The sequence below is a fragment of the Macaca mulatta genome, chromosome 7 (genome assembly GCF_049350105.2).
Source record: "Macaca mulatta isolate MMU2019108-1 chromosome 7, T2T-MMU8v2.0, whole genome shotgun sequence".
Taxonomy (NCBI): domain Eukaryota; kingdom Metazoa; phylum Chordata; class Mammalia; order Primates; family Cercopithecidae; genus Macaca; species Macaca mulatta.
In genome coordinates this window covers 178,365,425-178,388,648 of record NC_133412.1, presented here as the reverse complement: position 1 = coordinate 178,388,648, position 23,224 = coordinate 178,365,425, and the positions used below count along the sequence as shown (strand labels likewise).

The 23,224-nt window shown below is 59.0% G+C and overlaps 1 protein-coding gene and 1 long non-coding RNA gene across 3 annotated transcripts in view; one reads left to right on the top strand and one right to left on the bottom strand.

The window, feature by feature from the left end:
• Positions 1-19,353, top strand: part of AHNAK2 (AHNAK nucleoprotein 2) — a 43,346-nt gene extending 23,993 nt beyond the window's left edge. The window contains exons 7-10 of one of the 2 annotated variants that reach the window (XM_028851941.2): positions 24-2,765; positions 3,240-4,415; positions 5,373-14,198; positions 14,646-19,353. In XM_028851941.2, the coding sequence (XP_028707774.2) occupies positions 24-2,765; positions 3,240-4,415; positions 5,373-14,198; positions 14,646-18,545 (16,644 nt within the window). In that variant the 3' untranslated portion in view covers positions 18,546-19,353. Of the gene's footprint in view, positions 1-23 lie in introns of both variants that reach the window. The other variant, XM_077942009.1, reaches the window with a different exon arrangement.
• On the bottom strand, positions 18,815-21,755 carry LOC144330465 (uncharacterized). Its single transcript, XR_013396644.1, has 2 exons — positions 19,882-21,755; positions 18,815-19,519 (listed from the first exon to the last, which is right to left on the bottom strand). It is a non-coding gene; the product is annotated as an uncharacterized LOC144330465 (long non-coding RNA).
• Between the last annotated feature and the right edge of the window lie 1,469 nt (positions 21,756-23,224).

Genomic DNA, 23,224 nt, shown 5'->3' with positions numbered 1-23,224 from the left:
GATTCCCTCTCCCTATGTTTCAGGACACGGATGTCGCTGATGGATGCAGAGAGACTCCCACGAAAACTCTGGAAGGAGATGGGGACCAAGAGAGACTCATCTCCAAACCCAGGGTGGGGAGAGGCAGGCAGACCCAGAGGGAGAGGCTCTCTTGGCCAAAATTTCAATCCATAAAGAGCAAGCGGGGGCCGGGACCCCAGAGGTCACACAGCTTGTCAGAGGCCTACGAGCCCAGGGACGCACATGACGTGTCTCCTACAAGCACAGACACAGAGGCCCAGCTCGCAGTGGAGCGCCAAGAGCAGAAGGCAGGGCCGGGCAGCCAGAGGAGGCGGAAGTTCCTCAACCTGAGATTCAGGACAGGCTCGGGACAGGGCCCTTCATCAACAGGAGAGCCAGGCAGGGGGTCCCAGAGAGGGGTGGGCCGTGCTGGGGTCCTGGAAGAGTTGGGGCCCTGGGGTGATAGCCTTGAGGACACTGGGGCTGCCACAGGCAGCAGGAGAGAGGAGAGGGCAGAACAGGATCGAGAAGTGACACAGTTGCCCACAGAGCTGGGTGACCCTAGAGCTTGTGAGGGAACCCCTGAGGAAGGGGGACTCAGGGCAGCCAGGTTCCACAGAAAGACCCTGGAGGGGCAGGCACAGGAGACAGCAGTGGCCCAGGGGAAGCCCAGGGCCCAGCCAACTCCTGGAATGAGCTGGGAGGGTGAAGGTGAGGGACTGCAGAGCCTGGAAATTGGGATCGCCAGACTGTCCTTGAGAGACACAACCGAAGGAGGCACACAGATCGGCCCACCCAAAATTAGGGTGCGAGTACACGATTTAAAGACACCAAAATTCGCATTTTCTACCGAAAAAGAGCCAGAAAGAGAAAGGCGCATTAGTGCCCCACAGCGAGGGAAGAGACAGGACCTGTCCTCAAAAGTGGGTACTGGCCTGAATGTTGAGGAGGTGGAAGGAGCAGGGTGGGAACCAGGCAGGGAACCAGCCACATACGCAGAAGCACAAGAGGGTGAAGGAGATGGAGAAGGACTACAGAGGACAAGGATCACCCAGGAACAGGACAAGGTCGGGGAAGACAGAGAAGGACAGATGAGAATGCCCAAGTTCAAGATACCATCCTTAGGATGGTCGCCAAGCAAGCAGGCAAAGACAGGGAGAGAAAAAGCCACACAAGACACAGAGCAGGAAAGGGCAGGAGAGGCCATAGCAACAGCCGACAGAAGAGAACAGGGAGGCACGGAGGCAGGACTAAAAGATAAGGAAGATAGAGACTCAATGACAAACGAAACAAAATTACAATTAACACATGACCAAAAACCCTTGAAAAAGGAACAAATTCTGAAAGAAAAGGATGTGGCCACCAAAGACAGCAAGTTCAAAATGCCCAAGTTCAAGATGCCATCCTTCGGAGTGTCGGCCCCAGGCAAGTCCATCGAGACCTCGGTGGACATGTCTGTGTCAAAGATGGAGGCCGATGTGAGCCTCCCCTCCATGCAGGGGGAACTCAAGACCACTGACCTCAGCATTCAGCCCCCTTCCGCTGACCTGGAGGTCCAGGCTGTCCAGGTGGATATGAAGCTCCCGGAGGGCCATGTGCCCGAGGGAGCTGGCCTCAAAGGGCACCTGCCCAATGTGGAGATGCCAAGTTTGAAGATGCCCAAAGTGGACCTCAAAGGCCCCCAGGTGGATATCAAGGGCCCCAAGCTGGACCTGAAAGGCCCCAAGGTGGAGGTGACGGCCCCCGACATGGACGTGTCTCTGCCCAGCGTGGAGGTGGACATCCAGGCCCCAGGAGCCAAGCTGGATGGCGCACGACTGGAGGGGGACCTGTCCCTGGCTGACAAGGATGTGACCGTGAAAGACAGCAAGTTCAAAATGCCCAAGTTCAAGATGCCGTCCTTTGGGGTGTCGGCCCCAGGCAAGTCCATCGAGGCCTCGGTGGACGTGTCCGTGCCAAAGGTGGAGGCCAATGTGAGCCTCCCCTCCATGGAGGGGGACCTCAAGACCACTGACCTCAGCATTCAGTCCCCTTCCGCCGAGCTGGAGGTACAGGCTGTCCAGGTGGACATGAAGCTCCCTGAGGGCCACATGCCCGAGGGAGCCAGCCTCAAAGGGCACCTGCCCAAGGTGCATATGCCCAGTTTGAAGATGCCCAAAGTGGACCTCAAGGGCCCCCAGGTGGATATCAAGGGCCCCAAGCTGGACCTGAAGGGCCCCAAGGTGCAGGTGACGGCCCCTGACGTGGAGGTGTCCCGGCCCAGCATGGAGGTGGAAATCCAGGCCCTGGGAGCCAAGCTGGATGATGCCCAGCTGGAGGGGGAACTGTCCCTGGCCGACAAGGACGTGACCACCAAACACACCAAATTCAAAATGCCCAAGTTCAAGATGCCATCCTTCGGGGTGTCGGCCCCAGGCAAGTCCATCGAGGCCTCGGTGGACGTGTCTGTGCCGAAGGTGGAGGCAGATGTGAGCCTCCCCTCCATGCAGGGGGACCTCAAGACCACTGACCTCAGCATTCAGCCCCCTTCCGCTGACCTGGAGGTCCAGGCTGTCCAGGTGGACGTGACGATCCCAGAAGGCCACATGCCCGAAGGAGCTGGCCTCAAAGGGCACCTGCCCAAGGTGGAGATGCCAAGTTTGAAGATGCCCAAAGTAGACCTCAAAGGCCCCCAGGTGGATATCAAGGGACCCACGCTGGACCTGAAAGGCCCCAAGGCGGAGGTGACGGTCCCCGACGTGGAGGTGTCTCTTCCCAGCATGGAGGTGGACCACCAGACCCCAGGAGTCAAGCTGGATGGTGTGCGGCTGGAGGGGGACCTGTCCCTGGCCAACAAGGGCGTGACCACCAAAGACAGCAAGTTCAAAATGCCCAAATTCAAGATGCCGTCCTTCGGGGTGTCGGCCCCAGGCAAGTCCATTGAGGCCTCGGTGGACGTGTCTGTGCCAAAGATGGAGGCCGACGTGAGCCCCCCCTCCATGCAGGGGGACCTCAAGACCACTGACCTCAGCATTGAGCCCCCATCCGCTGAGCTGGAGGTCCAGGCTGTCCAGGTGGACGTGAAGCTCCCTGAGGGCCACGTGCCTGAGGGAGCTGGCCTCAAAGGGCACCTGCCCAAGGTGCAGAGGCCCAGTTTCAAGATGCCCAAAGTGGATGTCAAGGGCCCCAAGCTGGACCTGAAAGGCCCCAAGGCGGAGGTGATGACCCCTGACGTGGATGTGTCTCTGCCCAGTGTGGAGGTGGACATCCAGGCCCCAGGAGCCAAGCTGGACGGCACACGGCTGGAGAGGGAACTGTCCCTGGCTGACAAGGATGTGACTGTGAAAGACAGCAAGTTCAAAACGCCCAAGTTCAAGATGCCGTCCTTCGGGGTGTCGGCCCCAGGCAAGTCCATCGAGGCCTCAGTGGACGTGTCTGCGCCGAAGGTGGAGGCCGACGTGAGCCTCGTCTCCATGCAGGGGGGTCTCAAGACCACGGACATAAGCATTCAGCCCCCTTCCGCCGACCTGGAAGTCCAGGCTGGCCAAGTGGACATGACGCTCCCAGAGGCCCACGTGCCCGAGGGAGCTGGCGTCAAAGGGCACCTGCCCAAGGTGGAGATGCCCAGTTTCAAGATGCCCAAAGTGGACCTCAAGGGCCCCCAGGTGCACATCAAGGGCCCCAAGCTGGACCTGAAAGGCCCCAAGGCGGAGGTGACGGCCCCTGATGGGGAGAGGTCTCTGCCCAGCATGGAGGTGGACATCCAGGCCCCGGTGGCCAAGCTGGACGGTGCAGGGATGGAAGGGGAACTGTCCCTAGCCAACAAGGATGTGACTGCCAAAGACAGCAAGTTCAAAATGCCCAAGTTCAAGATGCCATCCTTCGGGGTGTCTGCCCCAGGCAAGTCCATCGAGGCCTCGGTGGATGTGTCTGTGCCAAAGATGGAGGCCAACGTGAGCCTCCCCTCCATGCAGGGGGACCTCAAGACCACTGACTTCAGAATTCAGCCCCCTTCCGCTGACGTGGAGGTCCAGGCTGTCCAGGTGGATGTGATGCTACCGGAAGGCCACATGCCCGAGGGAGCCAGCCTCAAAGGGCACCTGCCCAAGGTGGAGATGCCAAGTTTGAAGATGCCCAAAGTGGATCTCAAAGGGCCCCAGGTGGATATCAAGGGCCCCAAGCTGGACCTGAAAGGCCCCAAGGCGGAGGTGACAGCCCCCGATGTGGAGGTGTCTCTGCCCAGCGTGCAGGTGGACCACCAGACCCCAGGAGTCAAGCTGGATGGCGTGCGGCTGGAGGGGGACCTGTCCCTGGCCGACAAGGACGTGACCGCCAAAGACAGCAAATTCAAAATGCCTAAGTTCAAGATGCCATCGTTCGGGCTGCCCGCCCCAGGCAAGTCCATGGAGGCCTCAGTGGACGTATCTGTGCCGAAGGTGGACTTCAAGACCACGGACATAAGCATTCAGCCCCCTTCCACCGATCTGGAGGTCCAGGCTGGCCAAGTGGATGTGAGGCTCCTGCAGGGCCACCTGCCCGAGGGAGCCGGCATCAAAGGGCACCTGCCCAAGGTAGAGATGCCCAGTTTCAAGATGCCCAAAGTGGACCTCAAGGGCCCCCAGGTGCACATCAAGGGCCCCAAGCTAGACCTGAAGGGCTCCAAGGTGGAGGAGACGGCCCCCGACATGGAGGTGTCTCTGCCCAGCGTGGAGGTTGACGTCCAGGCCCCGGCAGCCAAACTGGATGGCGTGGGGCTGGAGGGGGACCTGTCCCTGGCCCACAAGGATGTGACCGCCAAAGACAGCAAGTTCAAAATGCCCAAGTTCAAGATGCCATGCTTCGGGGTGTCGGCCCCAGGCAAGTCCATCGAGGCCTCGATGGACGTGTCTACACCAAAGGTGGAGGCCGAACTGAGCCTCCCCTCCATTCAGGGGGACCTCAAGACCACTGACCTCAGCATTCAGCCCCCTTCCGCTGACCTGCAGGTCCAGGCTGTCCGGGTGGACATGACGCTCCCGGAAGGCTACATGCCCGAGGGAGCTGGCCTCAAAGGGCACCTGCCCAAGGTGCAGATGCCCAGTTTCAAGATGCCCAAAGTGGACCCCAAAGGCCCCCAGGTTGATATCAAGGGCCCCACGCTGGACCTGAAAGGCCCCAAGGCGGAGGTGACAGCCCCCGTCCTGGAGGTGTCTCTGCCCAGCGTGGAGGTGGACATGCAGGCCCCCGTAGCCAAGCTGGATGATGCACGGCTGGAGGGGGACCTGACCCTGGCCGACAAGGACGTGACCGCCAAACACAGCAAGTTCAAAATGCCTAAGTTCCAGATGCCATCCTTGGGGGTGTCGGCCCCAGGCAAGTCTATTGAGGCCTCGGTGGGCGTGTCTGTTCCAAAGGTGGAGGCCGACGTGAGCCTGTCCTCCATGCAGGGGGACCTCAAAACCACTGACCTCAGCATTCAGCCCTCTTCCGCCGACCTGGAGATCCAGGCTGTCCAGGTGGATATGACGCTCCCGGAGGGCCGCCTGCCCGAGGGAGCTGGCGTCAAAGGGCACCTGCCCAAGGTGGAGATGCCCAGTTTCAAGATGCCCAAAGTGGACCTCAAGGGCCCCCAGGTGCACATCAAGGGCCCCAAGCTGGACCTGAAAGGCCCCAAGGCGGAGGTGACGGCCCCCGACGTGGAGGTGTCTCTGCCCATCATGGAGGTGGACATCCAGGCCCCGGCGACCAAGCTTGACGGTGCAGGGATGGAGGGGGACCTGTCCCTAGCTGACAAGGACGTGACCGCCAAAGATGGCAAGTTCAAAATGCCCAAGTTCAAGATGCCATCCTTCGGGGTGTCGGCCCCAGGCAAGTCCATCGAGGCCTCGGTGGACGTGTCCGTGCCAAAGGTGGAGGCCGACGCGAGCCTCCCCTCCATGCAGGGGGACCTCAAGACCACTGACCTCAGCATTCAGCCCCCTTCCGCTGACCTGGAGGTCCAGGCTGTCCGGGTGGACGTGACGCTCCCAGAAGGCCACGTGCCCGAAGGAGCTGGCCTCAAAGGGCACCTGCCCAAGGTGGAGATGCCCAGTTTGAAGATGCCCAAAGTGGACCTCAAAGGCCCCCAGGTGGACATCAAGGGCCCCAAGCTGGACCTGAAAGGCTCCAAGGCGGAGGTGACGGCCCCCGACGTGGAGGTGTTTCTGCCCAGCATGGAGGTGGACATCCAGGCCCCGGGAGCCAAGCTGGACCACACGCGGATGGAGGGGGACCTGTCCGTAGCCGACAAGGACTTGACCGCAAAAGACAGCAAGTTCAAAATGCCCAAGTTCAAGATGCCGTCCTTTGGGGTGTCGGCCCCAGGCAAGTCCATCGAGGCCACGGTGGACGTGTCTGCGCCGAAGGTGGAGGCCGACGTGAGCCTCCCCTCCATGCAGGGGGACCTCAAGACCACTGACCTCAGCATTGAGCCCCCATCCGCTGAGCTGGAGGTCCAGGCTGTCCAGGTGGACGTGAAGCTCCCGGAGGGCCACGTGCCCGAGGGTGCTGGCCTCAAAGGGCACCTACCCAAGGTGCAGATGCCCAGTTTCAAGATGCCCAAAGTGGACGTCAAGGGCCCCAAGCTGGACCTGAAAGGCCCCAAGGCGGAGGTGATGACCCCTGACGTGGATGTGTCTCTGCCCAGCGTGGAGGTGGACATCCAGGCCCCAGGAGCCAAGCTGGACGGCGCACGGCTGGAGGGGGAACTGTCCCTGGCTGACAAGGATGTGACCGCGAAAGACAGCAAGTTCAAAATGCCCAAGTTCAAGATGCCGTCCTTTGGGGTGTCGGCCCCAGGCAAGTCCATCGAGGCCTCGGTGGACGTGTCTGCGCCGAAGGTGGAGGCCGACGTGAGCCTCGTCTCCATGCAGGGGGGTCTCAAGACCACGGACATAAGCATTCAGCCCCCTTCTGCCGACCTGGAAGTCCAGGCTGGCCAAGTGGACATGACGCTCCCAGAGGCCCACCTGCCCGAGGGAGCCGGCGTCAAAGGGCACCTGCCCAAGGTGGAGATGCCCAGTTTCAAGATGCCCAAAGTGGACCTCAAAGGCCCCCAGGTGCACATCAAGGGTCCCAAGCTGGACCTGAAAGGCCCCAAGGCGGAGGTGACGGCCCCCGACGTGGAGGTGTCTCTGCCCAGCGTGGAGGTGGACGTCCAGGCCCCAGGAGTCAAGCTGGATGATGCACGACTGGAGGGGGAACTGTCCCTGGCCGACAAGGACGTGTCCACGAAACACAGCAAGTTCAAAATGCCCAAGTTCAAGATGCCATCCTTCGGAGTGTCGGCCCCAGGCAAGTCCATCGAGGCCTCGGTGGACATGTCTGTGCCGAAGGTGGAGGCAGATGTGAGCCTCCCCTCCATGCAGGGGGACCTCGAGACCACAGACCTCAGCATTCAGCCCCCTTCTGCTCACCTGGAGGTCCAGGCTGTCCAGGTGGACGTGACGCTCCCTGAAGGCCATGTGCCTGAGGGAGCTGGCCTCAAAGGGCACCTACCTAAGATGGAGATGCCCAGTTTCAAGATGCCCAAAGTGGACCTCAAAGGCCCCCAGGTGGATATCAAGGGCCCCAAGCTGGACCTGAAAGGCCCCAAGGCAGAGGTGACGGCCCCCGACGTGGAGGTGTCTCTGCCCAGCGTGGAGGTGGATGTCCAGGCCCCAGGAGTCAAACTGGATGGCGCGCGGCTGGAGGGGGACCTATCCCTGGCTGACAAGGACGTGACCGCCAAAGACAGCAAATTCAAAATGCCCAAGTTCAAGATGCCATCCTTTGGGGTGTCCGCCCCAGGCAAGTCCATGGAGGCCTCAGTTGACCTGTCTGCACCGAAGGTGGAGGCCGACGTGAGCCTCCCCTCCATGCAGGGGGACCTCAAGACCACGGACCTCAGCATTCAGCCCCCATCCGCCGACCTGGAAGTCCAGGCTGTACAGGTGGACATGACGCTCCTGGAGGGCCACTTGCCCGAGGGAGCCGGCGTCAAAGGGCACCTGCCCAAGGTGCAGATGCCCAGTTTGAAGATGCCCAAAGTGGACCTCAAAGGCCCCCAGGTGGATATCAAGGGCCCCAAGCTGGACCTGAAAGGCCCCAAGGCGGAGGTGACGGCCCTCGACGTGGAGGTGTCTCTGCCCAGCATGGAGGTGGACATCCAGGCCCCGGGAGCCAAGCTGGACCACACGCGGATGGAGGGGGACCTGTCCGTAGCCGACAAGGACTTGACCGCAAAAGACAGCAAGTTCAAAATGCCCAAGTTCAAGATGCCGTCCTTTGGGGTGTCGGCCCCAGGCAAGTCCATCGAGGCCACGGTGGACGTGTCTGCGCCGAAGGTGGAGGCCGACGTGAGCCTCCCCTCCATGCAGGGGGACCTCAAGACCACTGACCTCAGCATTGAGCCCCCATCCGCTGAGCTGGAGGTCCAGGCTGTCCAGGTGGACGTGAAGCTCCCGGAGGGCCACGTGCCCGAGGGTGCTGGCCTCAAAGGGCACCTACCCAAGGTGCAGATGCCCAGTTTCAAGATGCCCAAAGTGGACGTCAAGGGCCCCAAGCTGGACCTGAAAGGCCCCAAGGCGGAGGTGATGACCCCTGACGTGGATGTGTCTCTGCCCAGCGTGGAGGTGGACATCCAGGCCCCAGGAGCCAAGCTGGACGGCGCACGGCTGGAGGGGGAACTGTCCCTGGCTGACAAGGATGTGACCGCGAAAGACAGCAAGTTCAAAATGCCCAAGTTCAAGATGCCGTCCTTTGGGGTGTCGGCCCCAGGCAAGTCCATCGAGGCCTCGGTGGACGTGTCTGCGCCGAAGGTGGAGGCCGACGTGAGCCTCGTCTCCATGCAGGGGGGTCTCAAGACCACGGACATAAGCATTCAGCCCCCTTCTGCCGACCTGGAAGTCCAGGCTGGCCAAGTGGACATGACGCTCCCAGAGGCCCACCTGCCCGAGGGAGCCGGCGTCAAAGGGCACCTGCCCAAGGTGGAGATGCCCAGTTTCAAGATGCCCAAAGTGGACCTCAAAGGCCCCCAGGTGCACATCAAGGGTCCCAAGCTGGACCTGAAAGGCCCCAAGGCGGAGGTGACGGCCCCCGACGTGGAGGTGTCTCTGCCCAGCGTGGAGGTGGACGTCCAGGCCCCAGGAGTCAAGCTGGATGATGCACGACTGGAGGGGGAACTGTCCCTGGCCGACAAGGACGTGTCCACAAAACACAGCAAGTTCAAAATGCCCAAGTTCAAGATGCCATCCTTCGGAGTGTCGGCCCCAGGCAAGTCCATCGAGGCCTCGGTGGACATGTCTGTGCCGAAGGTGGAGGCAGATGTGAGCCTCCCCTCCATGCAGGGGGACCTCGAGACCACAGACCTCAGCATTCAGCCCCCTTCTGCTCACCTGGAGGTCCAGGCTGTCCAGGTGGACGTGACGCTCCCTGAAGGCCATGTGCCCGAGGGAGCTGGCCTCAAAGGGCACCTACCTAAGATGGAGATGCCCAGTTTCAAGATGCCCAAAGTGGACCTCAAAGGCCCCCAGGTGGATATCAAGGGCCCCAAGCTGGACCTGAAAGGCCCCAAGGCAGAGGTGACGGCCCCCGACGTGGAGGTGTCTCTGCCCAGCGTGGAGGTGGATGTCCAGGCCCCAGGAGTCAAACTGGATGGCGCGCGGCTGGAGGGGGACCTATCCCTGGCTGACAAGGACGTGACCGCCAAAGACAGCAAATTCAAAATGCCCAAGTTCAAGATGCCATCGTTCGGGCTGTCCGCCCCAGGCAAGTCCATGGAGGCCTCAGTTGACCTGTCTGCGCCGAAGGTGGAGGCCGACGTGAGCCTCCCCTCCATGCAGGGGGACCTCAAGACCACGGACCTCAGCATTCAGCCCCCATCCGCCGACCTGGAAGTCCAGGCTGTACAGGTGGACATGACGCTCCTGGAGGGCCACTTGCCCGAGGGAGCCGGCATCAAAGGGCACCTGCCCAAGGTGCAGATGCCCAGTTTGAAGATGCCCAAAGTGGACCTCAAAGGCCCCCAGGTGGATGTCAAGGGCCCCAAGCTGGACCTGAAAGGCCCCAAGGCGGAGGTGACGGCCCCCGACGTGGAGGTGTCTCTGCCCAGCATGGAGGTGGACATCCAGGCCCCGGTAGCCAAGCTGGACCACACGCGGATGGAGGGGGACCTGTCCGTAGCCGACAAGGACTTGACCGCAAAAGACAGCAAGTTCAAAATGCCCAAGTTCAAGATGCCGTCCTTTGGGGTGTCAGCCCCAGGCAAGTCCATCGAGGCCACGGTGGACGTGTCTGCGCCGAAGGTGGAGGCCGACGTGAGCCTCCCCTCCATGCAGGGGGACCTCAAGACCACTGACCTCAGCATTGAGCCCCCATCCGCTGAGCTGGAGGTCCAGGCTGTCCAGGTGGACGTGAAGCTCCCGGAGGGCCACGTGCCCGAGGGTGCTGGCCTCAAAGGGCACCTACCCAAGGTGCAGATGCCCAGTTTCAAGATGCCCAAAGTGGACGTCAAGGGCCCCAAGCTGGACCTGAAAGGCCCCAAGGCGGAGGTGATGACCCCTGACGTGGATGTGTCTCTGCCCAGCGTGGAGGTGGATATCCAGGCCCCAGGAGCCAAGCTGGACGGCGCACGGCTGGAGGGGGAACTGTCCCTGGCTGACAAGGATGTGACCGCGAAAGACAGCAAGTTCAAAATGCCCAAGTTCAAGATGCCGTCCTTTGGGGTGTCGGCCCCAGGCAAGTCCATCGAGGCCTCGGTGGACGTGTCTGCGCCGAAGGTGGAGGCCGACGTGAGCCTCGTCTCCATGCAGGGGGGTCTCAAGACCACGGACATAAGCATTCAGCCCCCTTCTGCCGACCTGGAAGTCCAGGCTGGCCAAGTGGACATGACGCTCCCAGAGGCCCACCTGCCCGAGGGAGCCGGCGTCAAAGGGCACCTGCCCAAGGTGGAGATGCCCAGTTTCAAGATGCCCAAAGTGGACCTCAAAGGCCCCCAGGTGCACATCAAGGGTCCCAAGCTGGACCTGAAAGGCCCCAAGGCGGAGGTGACGGCCCCCGACGTGGAGGTGTCTCTGCCCAGCGTGGAGGTGGACGTCCAGGCCCCAGGAGTCAAGCTGGATGATGCACGACTGGAGGGGGAACTGTCCCTGGCCGACAAGGACGTGTCCACAAAACACAGCAAGTTCAAAATGCCCAAGTTCAAGATGCCATCCTTCGGAGTGTCGGCCCCAGGCAAGTCCATCGAGGCCTCGGTGGACATGTCTGTGCCGAAGGTGGAGGCAGATGTGAGCCTCCCCTCCATGCAGGGGGACCTCGAGACCACAGACCTCAGCATTCAGCCCCCTTCTGCTCACCTGGAGGTCCAGGCTGTCCAGGTGGACGTGACGCTCCCTGAAGGCCATGTGCCCGAGGGAGCTGGCCTCAAAGGGCACCTACCTAAGATGGAGATGCCCAGTTTCAAGATGCCCAAAGTGGACCTCAAAGGCCCCCAGGTGGATATCAAGGGCCCCAAGCTGGACCTGAAAGGCCCCAAGGCAGAGGTGACGGCCCCCGACGTGGAGGTGTCTCTGCCCAGCGTGGAGGTGGATGTCCAGGCCCCAGGAGTCAAACTGGATGGCGCGCGGCTGGAGGGGGACCTATCCCTGGCTGACAAGGACGTGACCGCCAAAGACAGCAAATTCAAAATGCCCAAGTTCAAGATGCCATCATTCGGGCTGTCCGCCCCAGGCAAGTCCATGGAGGCCTCAGTTGACCTGTCTGCGCCGAAGGTGGAGGCCGACGTGAGCCTCCCCTCCATGCAGGGGGACCTCAAGACCACGGACCTCAGCATTCAGCCCCCATCCGCCGACCTGGAAGTCCAGGCTGTACAGGTGGACATGACGCTCCTGGAGGGCCACTTGCCCGAGGGAGCCGGCATCAAAGGGCACCTGCCCAAGGTGCAGATGCCCAGTTTGAAGATGCCCAAAGTGGACCTCAAAGGCCCCCAGGTGGATGTCAAGGGCCCCAAGCTGGACCTGAAAGGCCCCAAGGCGGAGGTGACGGCCCCCGACGTGGAGGTGTCTCTGCCCAGCATGGAGGTGGACATCCAGGCCCCGGTAGCCAAGCTGGACCACACGCGGATGGAGGGGGACCTGTCCGTAGCCGACAAGGACTTGACCGCAAAAGACAGCAAGTTCAAAATGCCCAAGTTCAAGATGCCGTCCTTTGGGGTGTCAGCCCCAGGCAAGTCCATCGAGGCCACGGTGGACGTGTCTGCGCCGAAGGTGGAGGCCGACGTGAGCCTCCCCTCCATGCAGGGGGACCTCAAGACCACTGACCTCAGCATTGAGCCCCCATCCGCTGAGCTGGAGGTCCAGGCTGTCCAGGTGGACGTGAAGCTCCCGGAGGGCCACGTGCCCGAGGGTGCTGGCCTCAAAGGGCACCTACCCAAGGTGCAGATGCCCAGTTTCAAGATGCCCAAAGTGGACGTCAAGGGCCCCAAGCTGGACCTGAAAGGCCCCAAGGCGGAGGTGATGACCCCTGACGTGGATGTGTCTCTGCCCAGCGTGGAGGTGGATATCCAGGCCCCAGGAGCCAAGCTGGACGGCGCACGGCTGGAGGGGGAACTGTCCCTGGCTGACAAGGATGTGACCGCGAAAGACAGCAAGTTCAAAATGCCCAAGTTCAAGATGCCGTCCTTTGGGGTGTCGGCCCCAGGCAAGTCCATCGAGGCCTCGGTGGACGTGTCTGCGCCGAAGGTGGAGGCCGACGTGAGCCTCGTCTCCATGCAGGGGGGTCTCAAGACCACGGACATAAGCATTCAGCCCCCTTCTGCCGACCTGGAAGTCCAGGCTGGCCAAGTGGACATGACGCTCCCAGAGGCCCACCTGCCCGAGGGAGCCGGCGTCAAAGGGCACCTGCCCAAGGTGGAGATGCCCAGTTTCAAGATGCCCAAAGTGGACCTCAAAGGCCCCCAGGTGCACATCAAGGGTCCCAAGGTGGACCTGAAAGGCCCCAAGGCGGAGGTGACGGCCCCTGACGTGGAGGTGTCTCTGCCCAGCGTGGAGGTGGACGTCCAGGCCCCAGGAGTCAAGCTGGATGATGCACGACTGGAGGGGGAACTGTCCCTGGCCGACAAGGACGTGTCCACCAAACACAGCAAGTTCAAAATGCCCAAGTTCAAGATGCCATCCTTCGGAGTGTCGGCCCCAGGCAAGTCCATCGAGGCCTCTATGGACATGTCTGTGCCGAAGGTGGAGGCAGATGTGAGCCTCCCCTCCATGCAGGGGGACCTCGAGACCACAGACCTCAGCATTCAGCCCCCTTCTGCTCACCTGGAGGTCCAGGCTGTCCAGGTGGACGTGACGCTCCCTGAAGGCCATGTGCCCGAGGGAGCTGGCCTCAAAGGGCACCTACCTAAGATGGAGATGCCCAGTTTCAAGATGCCCAAAGTGGACCTCAAAGGCCCCCAGGTGGATATCAAGGGCCCCAAGCTGGACTTGAAAGGCCCCAAGGCAGAGGTGACGGCCCCCGATGTGGAGGTGTCTCTGCCCAGCGTGGAGGTGGATGTCCAGGCCCCAGGAGTCAAACTGGATGGCGCGCGGCTGGAGGGGGACCTATCCCTGGCTGACAAGGACGTGAACGCCAAAGACAGCAAATTCAAAATGCCCAAGTTCAAGATGCCATCCTTTGGGGTGTCAGCCCCAGGCAAGTCCATCGAGGCCTCGGTGGACGTGTGTGTGCCGAAGGTGGAGGCCGACGTGAGCCTCCCCTCCATGCAGGGGGACCTCAAGACCACGGACCTCAGCATTCAGCCCCCATCCGCCGACCTGGAAGTCCAGGCTGTACAGGTGGACATGACGCTCCCAGAGGGCCACTTGCCCGAGGGAGCCGGCGTCAAAGGGCACCTGCCCAAGGTGCAGATGCCCAGTTTGAAGATGCCCAAAGTGGACCTCAAAGGCCCCCAGGTGGATATCAAGGGCTCCAAGCTGGACCTGAAAGGCCCCAAGGCAGAGGTGACGGCCCCTGACGTGGAGGTGTCTCTGCCCAGCGTGGAGGTGGATGTCCAGGCCCCAGGAGTCAAACTGGATGGCGCGCGGCTGGAGGGGGACCTATCCCTGGCTGACAAGGACGTGACCGCCAAAGACAGCAAATTCAAAATGCCCAAGTTCAAGATGCCATCGTTCGGGCTGTCCGCCCCAGGCAAGTCCATGGAGGCCTCGGTGGACGTGTCTGTGCCGAAGGTGGAAGCCGACGTGAGCCTCCCCTCCATGCAGGGGGACCTCAAGACCACTGACTTCAGCATTCAGGCTGTCCAGGTGGACGTGAAGCTCCCGGAGGGTCATGTGCCCGAGGGAGCCAGCCTCAAAGGGCACCTGCCCAAGGTGCAGATGCCCAGTTTCAAGATGCCCAAAGTAGACCTCAAGGGCCCCAAGCTAGACCTGAAAAGCCCCAAGGCGGAAGTGATGACCCCCGACGTGGATGTGTCTCTGCCCAGTGTGGAGGTGGACATCCAGGCCCCGGGAGCCAAGCTGGACGGTGCACGGCTAGAGGGGGACCTGTCCCTGGCTGACAAGGATGTGACCGTGAAAGACAGCAAGTTCAAAATGCCCAAGTTTAAGATGCCGTCCTTTGGGGTGTCGGCCCCAGGCAAGTCCATCGAGCCCTTGGTGGACATGTCCGTGCCAAAGCTGGAGGCCGACGTGAGCCTGCCTTCCATGCAGGGTGACCTCAAGACCACTGACCTCAGCATTCAGTCGTCCCCTTCCGCCGAGCTGGAGGTACAGGCTGTCCAGGTGGACATGAAGCTCCCTGAGGGCCACATGCCCGAGGGAGCCAGCCTCAAAGGGCACCTGCCCAAGGTGCAGATGCCCAGTTTCAAGATGCCCAAGGTAGACCTCAAGGGCCCCCAGGTGGATGTCAAGGGCCCCAAGTTGGACCTGAAAGGCCCTAAGGCAGAGGTGACGGTCCCCGACGTGGAGGTGTCTCTGCCCAGCACGGAGGTGGACATCCAGGCCCCAGGAGCGATGTTTCACGGCGCGGGGCTAGAGGGGGACCTGTCCCTGGTCCACGAGGATTTAGCTGCAAAAGACAACAAGTTTCAAGTGCAAAAACTGAGCACGTCTGGTGCTGAATGGTCGTCAAAGAAAATTTCCATGTCATCCTCTGAAATCAAAGGAAATGTTACATTCCGTGAGAAGACTTCAGCATTTCCCATTGTGGAGTCTGTTGTTCGTGAAGGTGATCTTCATGATCCATCACGCGACAGTAACCTGGGGCTTGCTGTTGGAGAAGCTGGAGTGGATTCGAAGTTTAAGAAACTGCATTTTAAAATGCCCAAAGTTTCATTTTCTTCTGCCAAAACTGCTAAAGATAGTTTAGTCTCAGGTGCAGAATCTGGCGTAGGTCTTTCCACGATTCCCTTATCATCTTCAGAATCCTCAAGTTGTGAATTACAGCAGGTTTCGGGTGGTTCAGAGCCATCCATGCAGATGCCTGAGGTTGGTTTGACTGGGTTTCCATCATCCCGGATTGATCTCACTGGTCCTCACTTTGAATCTTCTATTCTCTCTCCCTGTGAGGGTGTTACTCTTACAAAATACCAGGTGACCGTTCCCAGAGCTGCCTTGGCCCCTGAGCTTGCTCTGGAAATTCCTTCTGGGTCTCAGGCTGAGTTTCCTCTTCCCAAAACAGAGTGCTCTGCTGACCTGCAACCTCCAGAGGGAGTTCCAATATCTGAAACGGAAAGTCACTCTGGTCCACTGAATTCCATGATTCCTGTTTCTCTTGGTCAGGTGTCTTTTCCTAAATTCTATAAACCAAAGTTTGTGTTTTCAGCTCCCCAAATGTCAGTTCCTGAGGGAGACTTACATGCAGCAGCGGGTGCCCCAGTCATGTCTCCTCTTAGCCCTGGAGAGGGAGTGCAGTGCCCCTTGCCAAGCACCCATCTGCCATCCCCAGGCACCTCTGTGTCCCAGGGCCCGGAAGAGCTTGTGGCCTCCTTGCAGACATCAGTAGCGGTCCCCGGAGAAGCCCCTTCTGAAGATACTGACCACGAAGGGAAAGGGAGTCCCTTCAAAATGCCTAAGATTAAGCTTCCATCATTTAGGTGGTCCCCGAAGAAGGAAGCAGGGCCAAAGGTGGACCCAGAATGCAGCGTGGAGGACTCAAAACTCAGCCTGGTTTTAGACAAGGATGAAGTGGCCCCAAAGTCTGCCATGCACATAGATCTGCCTCCTGAGAGGGATGGAGAGAAGGAAAGGAGCACAAAGCCTGGCTTCGCCATGCCAAAACTTGCACTACCCAAAATGAAGGCTTCTAAGAGTGGGGTCAGCCTGCCACAGATAGACATGGATCCTTCTCTTTCTAGTGTCACAGCAGGGGGTAGCTTTCAAGACACAGAAAAGGCCAGCACTGACGGTGGTGGGGGAGGACTTGGTGCAACAGCAAGTGCCACAGAAGGTGAGGATGTGAACCTCCCCTGTCCACAGGTCCGCATTCCCAGTTTGGGCTTTGCCAAACCTGATCTCAGATCCTCCAAGGCCAAGGGGCAGGTGAGCCAGTCTGAAGCTGACCTGCCTCTTCCCAAACATGGTCTGTCTACCGAAGGTGACAGCAAAGGATGTGGGCTCGGCGATGTCCCAGCAAGCCAGCCTTGTGGGGAGGGGATAGCTCCCACACCTGAAGACCCCCTCCAGCCATTCTGTAGAAAACCAGATGCTGAAGTCCCCACAGTGGAAAGCCCAGAGGAGGAAGCCACGACCAGGGACTCTCAGGAAAGCTGGTTTAAAATGCCCAAGTTCCGCATGCCCAGCCTTAGGCGCTCTTCCAGGGACAGAGGCGGGGCTGGAAAGCTGGAAGTGGCTCAGACACAGGCACCGGCAGCAACAGGGGATGAAGCAGCAGCTAGAATCAAAGAGTTCCTTGTTTCTGGGTCAAACATGGAGGCAAGTATGTCCCTACAGCTCCCAGAGGCAGATGCAGAAGTGACAGCTTCTGAGAGCAAATCATCCACAGATGTTCTAAGGTGTGATCTTGACAGCACAGGCTTGAAGCTGCACCTTTCCACTGCTGAGATGACCGGGGATGAGCTTTCCACTTCTGAGGTCAGGATCCATCCAACCAAAGGACCTCTCCCTTTTCAGATGCCTGGCATGAGGCTTCCAGAAACCCAGGTTCTTCCAGGAGAAATACATGAGACTCCTCTTTCCAAGCCAGGACATGACCTTGCCAGCATGGAGGATAAAACAGAGACATGGTCATCCCAGCCTGAAGGTCCACTTAAACTGAAAGCTTCAAGTACTGATATGCCATCCCACGTTTCTGTGGTTAATATGGATCAACTGTGGGAAGATTCTGTACTAACTGTCAAATTCCCCAAATTAAAGGTACCGAGGTTCTCCTTCCCTGCCCCCAGCTCAGAGGATGACGTGTTCATCCCCACTGTGAGGGAAGTGCAGTGTCCAGAGGCAAATATTGACATAGCCCTTTGTAAGGAAAGTCCAGGGCTCTGGGGAGCCAGCATCCTGAAGGCAGGTGCTGGGGTCCCCAGGGAGCAGCCTGTGGAGCTTAACCTGCCTTTGGAAGCTTCCCCAATTTCAAAGGTTAGAGTGCATATTCAGGGTGCTCAGGTTGAAAGTCAAGAAGTCACTATACACAGCATAGTGACACCAGAGTTTGTAGATCTCTCAGCACCCAGGGCTTTTTCCACTCAGATTGTGCGGGAATCAGAGATCCCTGCATCAGAGATTCAAACACCTTCATATGGATTTTCCTTATTAAAGGTGAAAATCCCAGAGCCCCGCACGCAGGCTACAGTGTACACAACAGTGACTCAGCACTCTAGGACTCAGGAGGGTGCAGAAGAGGCTCCCACACAAGCTGCCCCAGGAGCAGACTCCATTTCTGGAGATCTCCAGCCTGACACTGGAGAACCATTTGAGATGATCTCTTCCAGCGTCAATGTACTGGGACAGCAAACACTCACATTTGAACTTCCTTCTGGCCATCAGCTTGCAGACAGCTGTTCAGATGAGGAGCCAGCAGAAATTCTTGAGTTTCCCCCTGATGATAGCCAAGAGGCAACCACACCACTGGTGGATGAAGGCAGGGCTCCAAAAGAGAAACCAGAAAGTAAAAAATCTGGTCTGCTCTGGTTTTGGCTTCCAAATATTGGGTTTTCCTCTTCTGTTGATGAGACAGGTGTCGATTCCAAAAATGACATCCAGAGATCTGCTCCTATTCAAACACAGCCTGAGGCACGACCAGAGGCAGAACTGCCTAAAAAACAGGAGAAGGCAGGCTGGTTCCGATTTCCCAAATTAGGGTTCTCCTCATCTCCTACCAAGAAAAGCAAAAGCACCGAAGATGAGGCAGAGCTGGAAGAACAAAAACTTCAAGAAGAAACAATCACCTTTTTTGATGCCCAAGAAAGTTTCTCCCCTGAAGAGAAGGAAGAGGGTGAACTGGTCGGGCCTGTGAGCACTGGGCTGGACTCCGGAGTGACAGTGACATCTGCGGCAAGAACAGAGTTAATCCTGCTAGAGCAGAACAAAAAAGCTGATGATGTAGGCAAAGGCTCAGTCCTGTGACCAAATGAAGGCTGAGAGCTATGGCTCATCAGCATAAGAGAGATGCAAAAACTAAGTTGGAAAGTAAAGGCTACACACACATATGGAGCACCCCATCCCACAGCACATTACATCCACCTCACTTCACAGAACTGAGAACAGAGCAGAAATGACCAGAACACCTTTGTCACCATCACACTGCCCTCCTAAAATGGAACCAAAGCTTTGGATGCAAAGAAGGCACCCTGACTTCCCACAAGACACCAGAATTCACACGGTACTCAGAGGCATTGCTGGGAAAGTTTGTTGGTCTTTATTAGAAAAAGTTCAAGAGACCTGTCCATAATACCCAACAGAACATGAGTGTTTCTTTGAGGAAAGGGTTCTAATGTCTGTGGTGTACGAGTAGTTTTTGGTATAACTTCTTTCCTGCTGCTGCTGCTTCCTGGCAAACATAGTTTTCCTATTTCAGGCAGAGTGCGGTATATTCCAGGAGACGCTGTTTCCTTCTCTCTTAGCTTACTTCTTTGTTGAATTCTCACTAATGGCAAGCTTCAAGATGTTTTGTGTGACAATACACACGTGCTAGGCAGAAGGGTGATGGCGTCCAGTGGCTGGCAGCCGGGCCAGCAGAAGCCAGGACATCTGTGAGTTGTCATTCTCATCTATCCATGTCCACTTGCTTGCCAGCATCCACCAGTGCCTTGCCAGCGTGCACGGTCCCACACTGTGGCCCCTGAGTCTCCTAATGTACATGCTGCAGCCAGAATGCAGATGGAGCTGGCTTGGCTGTTCCCTGGATGGGCAATAAAGAAAGTGCTGCATCCCACGGTGAAGGCTGCTGAGGTCTTCTGTCTACGGGTGGAAGTTTACCAGTGCTTTCCCCCCACACACTCTGGTCTCTACTAAGTAGCTCTAGAGAACAGTCAAGGAGGAACATTAGAGTGGTTGCCTATGTATCATCCATTTGTCCAGGTCCTCCTCTGAGCTAGAGGCTGTGAGGAAGACAAGGAAGATAAGGCTGAGTTCACAGTGTGGCAGGGACACTGTGAATCCTGGTCTCTAAACCCTCCCTTCCTTCCTCCAGCTGGAGGCAGTGTGGGATGGGAGATAGAGTGCAGAGTGGGGACAGCACAGAAAGGTGTCCTTGGTCATCTTTAGTGGCCCATCCTCAGAAGCTTCCTTTATCAGAGGCTCTCTTGGGCAGCCCACAGGAAGCAAATCCACGTGCAGTAGTGGAGTGAGGTTCAAGGGGTTCCCTATAGTCTTTCAGTGGTCAGATCTCTTCCCAGCTGCCCTCAGATGCTCCTGCTGGGTTCATGGGTATGCAGTATTCAAGGGGGTGGTTGGAACTTGCCCCCAGCTCCCTCCTGGCTTGGGTGGGCTCCTGGTGAGTAGCGCTCATGGACCCCTGGGGAGGTGGCTGTTCTCATGGCTGTGGGCATGGGAGCAAGAGCTGGGTTGTAGCCAATCTGGAGGACGACAGTGCCTGAAGGGTGAAGGCCACTCTGAGGCTACCACTCCTTGTGCTGCCCTGAGAGGTTCCAGAGGAGTGACAGCTATGGGGTGCAGGAGCCTGGGCAGGGGAGAGGCTGGGTTCTTTCCCCATGCCACCATGGGCATATGTTCCCTGTGCTGAGTTGGCGAGGCCCATGGGTGTCATCCAAGTTAGGGGACATAGAAGCCTCTAGAAAGTTAACTGACACAGGTCCCCTGGGGGCTCACAAGCAGGGGAAGGGGGAAGGGAAATTTGGTGGGCACTCATCCCACAGTTAAGCAAGGCTGTCACCCCCTCCCTTCCCAGGGCTTCCTGCCTCCTCTACTCCAACTTGTGTGTGCCAGACAAGCTAGGTGAGTGCAGCCCAGGGAGCACTGCAGAGGGAGGAGTCTGCCTGGCTCCATGGGGCTTTTATCCCTCTCTGATCCCAGAGTCAAGGCCTGGGATAGTGGGGACCTTGGTGCTAGAGGCCAGAGAGACAGCTGTCCCAGCACATGAGAAGTGGCTGAGCAGCAGGGGCCCCCACAGGGTTCTCACGTGGCCTTGGTTCTCTGTGTATGAGTTATCTATGCTGCATAAGAACATCACTCACTACAAATGAGCAACTTAAAACAACACATATTTATGATCTCCCAGTTTTTGTAGATCAGCCCAAGTGTGGCTTTGTTGGGTTCTCTGCTCAAGGTCCCATTAGGCGTCAATCAAGGTGTCAGCTGGGGCTGTGGTCTCCCCTTCAGGCATGACCAGGAAAGAAGCCACTTCTGAAGCTCACATTTAAGCTTCAGTGTTTAAGTTGAGTGTTGCTAGCCACACTCAACTCCTGTGGATGGGATGATTGAGGGCCCCAGTTTCTTGCTAGTTGGGGGCTGGAGGCAATCCCAGTACCCTGCCACATGGGCCTCTTCACAGGACAGCTCATAGCCTAGCAGCTCACTTTATTAAAGCTAGCAAGGGATAGACTGCTATCACAAAAGTGACACCCCATTACCTCTGTGTATTCTATTAGTTACAACAAGGCACAGGTCATGCACACACTCAAGGTAAGATCACACAAGGGCATGCATAGCAGGAGGTGGGGGTCATGGGAGTCATTCTAGAGTCTGTCTGCTATATTCCAGAAGGGGCCACATTGTGTTACCCTCCTGGGGTCTCTCAAACCTTGTCAAGCTGGATTTCCTTGGGAATAGGAGTCTGCTTTGAAGTAGGCCTCTGACAGTGCCACTGAGGTGTGACTGCCAGACCCCAGGTGTGTGGAAAGAGGCCTTTCACTGGATGAGGGCCACAAGCCAGTTGTCCAAATCACAACCTGGAGCACAGAGCCCTCCTAGAACACAGTTGGCAGGCCAAGAGAGCAGGCCAAGTGCTCTGAGACACATTCAGGTATAAGGCCAAGAACCAGGGAGCAAACCCACACATGCAACTCTGGAGGGCAGAGCTTAGTCTGGGATGATATCAGATTCTGAGCCAGGTGTTGCCACGCAGCTTTTTGGCAGATGGTTGCTGAGGAGATTTGGAGCATGGATGAGGGATAGGAAGCCACAGGGAGCAGCCACTGCAGCTGCCAGAGCTTGGCTTGGCCAAGTGCAGCTCACATACAAAGCAGCTCCCAGAGGCTCCTGAGGCCTTGCAGGGCTGTGTGGATCCCCATCCTCCTGCAGCATCTGCAGCAAACTTTTCACCAGCTTGGGCAGGGAGGCAGGATGGGTGTAGGAGACTTTCTGCACAGATAGAATGCTGAGGTCTAAGGCGTCCTTTAGATGGGGGAAGTTTGAGGTCACCAATCGAACAGAAAAGTAACTTGTACTGTACCTTAGATGAACTTCGCTAGCTTTCCCCAAAGCGAAGAGGGAAGAGGAAGATAGGGCTGAGTTCACAGTGTGGCAGGGACACAAAAATAGGAAGGAAAAAGGTAGAGAAGGGTAGGAAAAGCAGAGAAGTAGAGAAGGGTAGGAAAGTGGTGCCCCAAGACTGGGAGAGCATTCAGGGCACCCTGGGGTCCATTCAGCTCCAGTGCTCCTTCATACCGCTGCACTGTCCCTGAACTCCCGCCTAGGGGTGGCCCCATGGACCTCCACCAGGGGAGGGTACCCTGTGGTCTTGGTCAGGAACCATCAGGTGAGACAAGCCAGGGAGCTTTGAGAAGGCTTCTGGCCCAGCATTCATAGCAGAAGAGTGGGAACGGAGTGGCCAGACCTGGGTTCGAATCCTGCATCTGCAGCACAGGTGCCCAGGTGGCTCCCAGGATAGGGTGAGTTCCAGTGGAGCCGCATCCAAGTCCTGGTCTCAGATTGGAGTCACCTTCCTGCCCTCCAGCTCAAATGCTGGTCCTCTCAGCCCCATGCACCAATCCTGGGCCCTGCATCCCCAGGACAGTCCCGCCCCCACATTCTTGGACCCGCCCTGCACAACAGCCCAAGCACAACAGCCCACAAACCACACAGCCTTGCGCACCCCTACCGTCGCCGGCCTGTCTCCCCAGCCCTCACGCGGGACCTGTTCTCTCGGTCCTGGGTTCCCTCCCTCTTACCCTCCCCGTCAGGGGTCCCCTCCCGACTTCCACTCTCCTGATCCCTTCAGCCGAGGGTCCCCTCCCGACTTCCCCATCCCTCAGCCCAGGTCGCCTCGCGTCCTCCCCTTCCCCCAGCCCCAGGTCCCCTCCCGCCCTCCCCATCCCCTCAGCCGCGGGTCCCCTCCCGCCCTTCCCATTCCCTCAGCGCTTGGTCCCTTCTCGACCTCCCCTTCCCCCAGCCCCAGGTCCCCTCCCCTCCTCCCCGTCCCCCAACCCCGGGTCCCCTCCCGCCCTCCCCGTCCCCTCAGCCGCGGGTCCCCTCCCCTCCTCCCCGTCCCCCAACCCCGGGTCCCCTCACGCCCTCTCCGTCCCCTCAGCCGCGGATCTCCTCCCGGCCTCCCCATCCCCTCAGCCACGGGTCCCCTCCCGCCCTTCCCATTCCCTCAGCGCCTAGTCCCTTCTCGCCCTCCCCTTTCCCCAGCCCCAGGTCCCCTCCCCTCCTCCCCGTCCCCCAACCCCGGGTCCCCTCCCGCCCTCTCCGCCCCTCAGCCGCGGGTCCCCTCCCGGTCTCCCCGTCCCCTCAGCCGCGGGTCCCCTCCCGGCCTCCCCTTCCCCTCAGCCGCGCGTCCCCTCCCCTCCCGGCCTCCCCGTCCCCTCAGCCGCGGGTCCCCTCCCGGCCTCCCCGTCCCCTCA